Genomic DNA, 8,261 nt, shown 5'->3' on the forward strand with positions numbered 1-8,261 from the left:
ATATATGATTCCATAAAGATTAAAAAGAGACAAAAAAGTAAACACACTGCTGAGGAATAAATACATATAAAAGTGATGAAATTATACAAAAAATTATATAAATACTTACCATAAAAATCAGGACATTTTGTTTACCTCTAAAGAAAAGGAAGATTATATCAAGGGTTTCTGGGATGCCAGTAATGATCTATTATAACATGGATGTTTGCTTTATACTTAACTCATTTTACTATACATTTATGTTTCTACACAATGTTATATTTTACAATAAAAATTTTTAAATATGTTTTCTGAAATAACATATTCTTACAGAAAAGGAAGAGAGGGCTTCTCTTTTTCTTGGTCTATATTTCCAATTTTTATTGCAATACTTTAATATAAAGAAACAAATTACCATGCTTAATTCACAATTCTAATTAAAAGTAGATTTCACAGGTTTTCCCAATGGCTATCAAAAAAGTATCAGGCTGTTAAAGAGTATAAGATCAGTTATCCTGTTAAATCTTTGCTTAGCTCAGTGTTGTTTATGACACTTTTTCTTCTGTTGAAGGAAATGTATGATTACTTTCCCAAAAAAATCTACGTTACATCCAGGCAATAATTTTATGCAGGGTACTCTCCAAAAATATACATTTTAGCTCAAAAGTAGGAAGAAAAACAACTTTAACTCTCACGTGTTTTAAAACAATTTTGGGAGCATCTGTGTATGCATATAATGTGAGGGTTCATTTTAGGATGGACACAGACATAACACTTGAGGTCCAACCCAGTGTCATGCTGTTGTAAGTATCGTTCACTGTGTGTTCTAGAAAACATGATTGCTGGATTATAGGATGGATATATAAAACGAGTTACACTTAAAGTCCACTGTATAAAATATAATGTAGGGTGACTCATTCAAAACAGGCCTAACAATGCCCAATTTAAATTATACTGGAGCTGTTTTAAATATATCCTTTGGAAAAACAAAAGTACAGGGAATTTATTAGGAGATAATAATAATTTTAAAACTGACTAAAATTACAAACATAAACACACACATAATTTAAGAAATCATAAAAGGTCCATTACCTACAAGTATCTTCAATATATGTTTGTTACACCTTTTTGATGACACTAAACAGGAAGCCGACAATGAAACTGAGAAGCAAGACTCTCAGCACTTTCATCACGCTCCAGATATCAACATAATGGCAATGGTAAGACTCATTATGATAATGGAGTTGCTTCTGATGTTTTTTTGTGAATGCAACCAAGGATTCCTCTCCTTAGCAAGTCCAGCTAACCAGTTATTTGCCCATCTATTAAGTGCCAACTTTAAAAATTTATAATGTCCAGCAGGGAGCAGCATTACAACATCCATAAGACTTAACTAGAACATCAAACGGACAGAAGAAAAAAGAAGAAAAAAGCCCACTTACCATAAGTCTGATCCACAATACATTCAGTTTTTAGGATAGTTGCAGGGCTTCCAGAAAAAAACATCTAAAGCATGTTTCAAAACAAATATGCGTGATCCCTGGTTTCAGGATTCCTAAAGTCAAAAATCAAAATTATATTAGTTAAAGGCTTCTCTCATCCATGTTGAGTTGAATTAATATATGACTAAATGTCTCTCAGTTAAGATGCATCTTCCTCTTTAGCAAGCCAATGGGATTTTGAATTCAAACATTCAATGACGCTTTGGATAAAATGATTTTTAAAAACCAGAATATTAAAGTCCTTTATCTATGAGGGAATTTAAAATAGAAGAGGAAAGTAAGTGTGTGACATATCAATCAACCTAGAGAAAACTGTGTTCATGCACTTGAAGAAGCTGATAAGCCAACCACATACAGTTCTGATATATCAAATTCCTCTGAACAATTTGCAGGTAATGGAAAGGAAATACCATTCATTTGTAAATATCAGTATGAATAACTATGGTCAACTTTAAGCACAAAGAAGCAGCAGAGAAGTAGTTTGTAATGCTAGTGTGTTAAGACTTATGAGTCAGATATTTACTGAATAGGAAGAATGCATACAATATTGCTGAAAAACCTTGTGACTAGTTATAACATGACAAAGGCAAAACACATGTTTAATAACGTCTTTGATGTCAAAACCTGCCTCATATTCAACTATAATGACTCCAAGTCAATTCTTCTGAGAAAAACGTTTTCTCCAATTTTATTTGAAATGTTAAGTTTGCTTTATTTATATAGTTACACATGACAGTTGATCATCTACACCAAAAACTAAATTTTTGCTATTAAAACAGCATATGAAGTCATCTTAAAATATGTAATTATATCTAATTTACATTATATGGTATCACATATCAATATATTAACATAAAAATATATTTATTTGAAACTTAATATGTAAAACGGACCCTATTTTCTTCTAGGAAAATGCCATGAGAATCTTGAGTGTATGATATCAAGACTATGGTGATTCTCTAGTAACTTGACTGAAACTGAGAGAAATTCTGATATATTAATCTTCTATCCTTTATCAGTAAGCTATTCATGGCATTATTTTTATCTTTTGCTCTCAAAGTCTTCTTCTTATCCTATTTCTTGCCTTTGCTATTGTTCATTTCATTTTCTGATACTTGCTCATTTCTGCCAATCTTCCCTCTTTACTGTTTCAACCCCAATTTTTATTTTATTCAATCTCTCTTTATGATCCTACTATCTTTTCCCCTTTAATTTTAGGACTCTTAAAAGTGAGTTTTTTTCTGTAACACCAGTCTGCTTAAATATATTCTTTCATCCATTTACAGGCACTGTGCTTGATCTTAACAATCTCACCTGACTGGAGGACTCAACTAAATATACTTAAATTGCATTGCTGGTACTTGCAAAAATATTTTTTCTTCTGAATTATTTAAATATTTGAAGAATTCATTAAACATTTTGGAGTTAATCTTGAAACAACCCAAAATCTCAAGGAAATATAACCTCACAAACTTAATTCCAGTCAATTTGAGACTACCACTATTCTAATAAAAAGGTGATTTAAGATCTTACTACATTGATGTGAATATTGAGTAATTAACTTTTTCAAGTCAACAGAACTTTAGTGCTGTTTGTGCATGCACATGTGTACAATACCCTCACTAAAAAGCAAGGACACATTGAATAATCCCTCACTTCTAATAATAGTATTATAAAGTATGAAAAAAAATGCTTCTCCTATTCAGCACCCTCTAACGGTATTAGTATATTGTAAAACAATCTCATCATGAAATATACATGAGCTTTGAAATTTTTAAAGATTATACATAGATTATATAGTACCCTTACTTATCTAACAAGAGACCGTAGTATGTGTAGTAGTACTCCCCACTTTCCCCAAATTCACATCCACTTAGAACCTAAGAATGTGACCTTATTGGGATATAGGGTCTTTGCAGATACAATTAAGGTAAGGATAAGCATGAGATCATACTAGATTAGGGTGGACCCTAAATCCAATGAGAATGTCTTCATTGGAGACAGAAAAGGACACAGACACAGAGAAAAAGACAAAGTGAAAACGGAGGCAGAGACTGGAATTACACTGACACAAACCAGAGGAGCCACCAAAAGCTGGAAGAGGCAAGGAAGGGTTCTCTCCTAGAGCTTTTGAAATAAACATGGCCCTGCCGACACCTTGATTTTGGACTTCTGCCATCCAAAACTGTGACAAGGTAAATTTGTGCTGTTTCACCACCAACTCTGTGGTGGTGAAATGTTATGGAAGTCCTAGGAAATTAATATAAATTTTGGAACTGGGAAGTAGTGTGTTGATGTTAACAAATAACTAAAAATAAAAAAGAGACTGTTGGTATATTGCCTTGGAGAGACTGGTAGAAAGAGATGTTGAGATTCTGGTGAAGGCTCAGAGGAAGTGAACAGGATGGCAGAGAAAACTTCTATTATCTTAGAAAACTCATATATTGTCAGGGCCCAAGACGTTTAGCCAGCTGAGAGGGCTAACATAACTACTTTGATTAGAGAATCAAGATTGGACTACAGCTCTAAAGTGAACATGTTCCAATGTTCAGTAACGAAAAATGATCTTCACACATAAAGGTAATTCACTATTTCCATGTGAGGTCATTTAGGAAATGTTAATAAAAAACAGGACATATGATTTGCTTATTTTATCTTTTAAAATTTAACCTTAGAATACTACACTAGAAAATTATTTTCATTATCTTTCTTTCCGGGAAATGCTTTACCTTCACTAACACAGGCACTAGGTCTCAGAAAAGCCACTGAAAGTCCAAACAAAGGAGTATCCATTTATGTCATGGAGTACTAGTAGTTGCCCACCATGACTGCTATGTCAATAGGTGGCTGTAGTCTTTCCACTGTAGCTGAAGACTTCTCAGAATACCAACTCACTGGAATATTTGTGGAAATGGTCCCACTATGTGGCCACAAGGGTGATATATATACACATTGCTTATGGAACTCTCAGACTAGATTTTATATAGCTGAGTTCATTTGGAAGAGATGTTTATTTTTTTAGAGCCTTTTTTTTAATTTTAGAACAATTTTAGGGTTACAAAATTGAAAGGACAGGAATTTCCCACATTCCTGACCCCACACATGTATAGCTTCCCCTATTATCAACATCACTCACCAGAGTGGTACATTTTTTCCCAAGGATGAACCTACATTGACACATTATAGTCACCCAAAGTTCATAGCTTACTATAGGGTTCACATTTGGTGCTGTACATTCTATGAGTTTGAACCAATGTATAATGACATATATCCATCATAATACCATACAAAATATTTTCACTGCCCTAAAAATCCTCTGTGTTCTGCCTATTCATTCTGCCCCAACCATTTCTGGCAACCAATGATCTTTTGTCTCCATAGTTTTGCCTTTTCCATAATATCATATAGTTGAAATCAGTATGTAGCTTCTTCAGATTGGCTTCTTACACTTAATTTGCATTTAAGGTTCCTCCATGTCTTTTCATGGCCTGACAGTTCATTTGTTTTCAGTCTAAATAATATTCCATTGTCTGGATGAAACTCATTTCATTTATCCATTCACCTACTAAGAGATATCTTGGTTGCTTCCAAGTTTTGACAATTATGAATAAAGCTGCTATAAATACCCATATACAGGTTTTTATGTGGATGTTTTCAACTTTGGATAAGGAGCATGATTGCTAGATTGTATGGAAAGAGTACGTTTCATTTTATAAGTAATCTTCAAAATGGCTGTACCATTTTGCATTGTCAGCAATGTATGAGAGTTCCTATTGTTCCACATCCTAGCCAGCATTTGGTATTGTCAGTGTTCCAGATTTAGTCCATTATCTTATGTGTACAGTGGTATCTCAATGTTGTTTTAATTTGCATTTCCCTGATGACGTACGATGTGAAGCATCTTTTCCTAGGCTTTTTTGTAATCTGTATCTTCTTTGGTAGGTGGTCATTTTAAAATCAGGTTGTTTTCTTGTTGAATTTTAAGAGTTCTTTATACATTTTGGATAACAGTACTTTATCAGATATATCTCTTACAAATATTTTCTTCTCAGTCTATGGCAGTTCTTCTCATTCTCTTGACATTGTCTTTCACAGAGCAGAAGTTTTTCGTTTTAATGAAGTCCAGCTTACTAATTTTCACGGATCACGTCTTCAGTGTTGTATCTAAAAATGCATCACCATATCCAAGGTTCTCTAGATGTTCTCCTATGTTATCTTCTAGTTTTAGTTTTACATTTTACTTTTAGGTATGTGATCCACTTTGAGGTAATTTTTGTGAAGGATATAAGATTATTTTTTTATATCTGTGTCTAGATTTTTTTTTCCATGTGTATGTCAAGTTGTTCCAGCATTATTTGTAAAAGAGACTATCTTTGCTCCATTATAGTGCATTCGCTCATCAATGCGAAAAATCAGTTGATATAGTTGAGTCTATTTCTGGGCACTCTACTCTGTTCCACCGATCTATTTGTCCATTCTTTTGCCAATATCACAGTCTTGATTACTATAGCTTTATATTAAGTCTTGAAGTTAGGTAGCATCAGTCCTCCGACTTTGTTCTTCTTCAGCATTGTCGGCTATTCTGGGTCTTTTTCCTCTCCATAGAAACTTTAGAATGAGCTTATCAATATCCATAAAGTAATCTGCTGGGATTTTGACTGGGATTGCATTGAATCTATAGAGCACATTGGGAAGAATTGATATCGGGACAATATTGAGTCTCCTATCTATAAAAGTGAAATTTCTCTCCATTTAGGTCATCAGAGTTTTGTAGTTTTCCTCATGTAGATCTTGTTCTGATTTTTTTGTTTTGTTTTGTTTTTTGTTTTTTAGATTTATACTTAAGTGTTTCATTTCTTGGTTACTAATGTAAATTGTATTGTGTTTTAAATATCTAGTTCCACTCGTTCATTGTTGGTATATAGGAACTGATTTCATTTTGATAGGATGGTGAGATGACTTTACTGAGATGTGTAGGTTGAAGTGAGATTTGAACTTAACCGATAAATAGATTCTGTTAACTGTAGCCTTTTGGAAGAAGGGAACATGATCAGTACAGGAGAATAAATGAATGTCAAGGTGCACAAAGTAAAGGAATTCATAAAGTGATGTGGTCAGAGAGGTAGGTAGAAGGAACTATACGCAGGTCGGTAAAAAATTTTGTTTTTATATGATCATATTTATATTTGGAAAAGATCAGAATGGCTCTTGAATGGAAACGTACTGCAGGAGAACCAAAGACGAGGGCTAAATGCACTAGAATGGATAGGAGAGCTACTGAGAGGAAAACTCCATAGGTCTTGGTAATGAACTGGATATGGTGAAATGAATCTTGGGAAAGGAATTGAGTGTAGTGAGGTTCTTAGCTTAGACAACTAATGCTACAAATAGTCAGCAAAGGAAGTTCAGTCTGGGGCATTATGATTTTGAGGTCCCACTAAGACTTCCAAGAACAAGTAAAGTAAGTATCCGAATTTATTATTCAGGAGGTCAGAAAAGCAATCTGGATTATAAATGTTAGTCATTAGTATATAAATGATAACTGAGGTCCTGGAAGTAGATGAAGGTAAGAACATGGAATAAAAAAAGAAAACGGTCTTAAGGACTCCAAGATTTAATGGCAGAAAGCAGAAGAAAGAGAGTTTTCTTTTACACCCTTTAGCCACTGAATTGTCCCTCCTTTCATATATCAATTCCTCTCTCCTATGCTCAATATTCCATTTCTTTTACCTCATTCAGGTTGTCTTATCAATTGTCTAGAATTGTTTTCTAGTCCCTTTATTGCCTAACAACAAATCTGCTCCCTTAAATCTTTATCATCTCCTTCAATGTCCTCTTCACAGAAAAGCTTTCTAAAATGTAAAATGGTCTGATTTTATGGAATATTCAACTTCACTTGCCTTCAACTCTAAATATTATTTGACTTTTCAGATTACTACCCTTTATTCTGCCCTTAACAAAGCCAAAATAAACCATTATTACTAAATCAAATAATCACGTCCCAATTCTTATTTTACTTTGTTTCTCTGACCAGCTTTTAAATGTTCGTGTTCCCCAAAGTTCATTTTCAGTTATTTTTTCCTTCTCATTCTAAAGTATACATTTCCTTGGTGAGTTTATCTATTCCCTTGGAGTAAACTCCCACCATGTGCTAATTAATTTCAAATCTATGTTTCATCTAGAGATCCCTCTCTCACATAGCCTACTGTGTATTGGACATCTGTACTTGAATACTCCATGGGTACTTCCAATTAAACCCATTCAAAAAAGATTTTAAAGTCGTTTTGTGATCTCTCATTCCCTAAAACAACCAACACCACCATTATAAAATTCCACTGTTCCTCTTTATTCTTTATCTTCTGCCATCCACAAAGCTGCTCAAGGCAGAAACCTGTCAGTCATCTTTGAATCCTCCTGTCAACCTTCTTTGACCATATCAATTCTACTCTTTATAGTAATCTCTTAATTGATTCCATTTTTTATCCCATTCGCGCTTTTAGACAATCCATTTTCTTCTATCACATTCCTTGGGATTTATTTAAACGATTGTTATTAATCATTATTAACACCACACCTAAACATATACCTTTTTAACTCTTTCCTTCCACAAATTCTTCACATATTCCAACGTCTTATGTTCAACTCTACATACTGGTAAATTCAAGTATTTAAGATTATTTGCTTTGAGAGCAAAGGTTCTATCTTTGTAAAATAATAATAATAATGATAAGACAAATTAATTTGTTCTATGATAATGTTATACCAAAGATAAAGTCTAGT

The 8,261-nt window shown here is 33.3% G+C and overlaps 1 protein-coding gene across 4 annotated transcripts in view; it reads right to left on the bottom strand.

Annotated features, from left to right (window-relative positions):
* IMMP1L (inner mitochondrial membrane peptidase subunit 1) overlaps positions 1-8,261 on the bottom strand; it is a 59,940-nt gene that overhangs the window by 49,892 nt on the left and 1,787 nt on the right. For all 4 annotated transcript variants that reach the window (XM_006907999.3, XM_006907998.3, XM_015586411.2 and 1 more), the window contains exon 2: positions 1,422-1,534. In XM_006907999.3, coding sequence (XP_006908061.1) covers positions 1,422-1,485 — 64 coding nt within the window. In that variant the 5' untranslated portion in view covers positions 1,486-1,534. The remainder of the gene's footprint in view (positions 1-1,421; positions 1,535-8,261) is intronic.

This window comes from Pteropus alecto, unplaced genomic scaffold, assembly GCF_000325575.1.
Source record: "Pteropus alecto unplaced genomic scaffold, ASM32557v1 scaffold71, whole genome shotgun sequence".
NCBI lineage: Eukaryota > Metazoa > Chordata > Mammalia > Chiroptera > Pteropodidae > Pteropus > Pteropus alecto.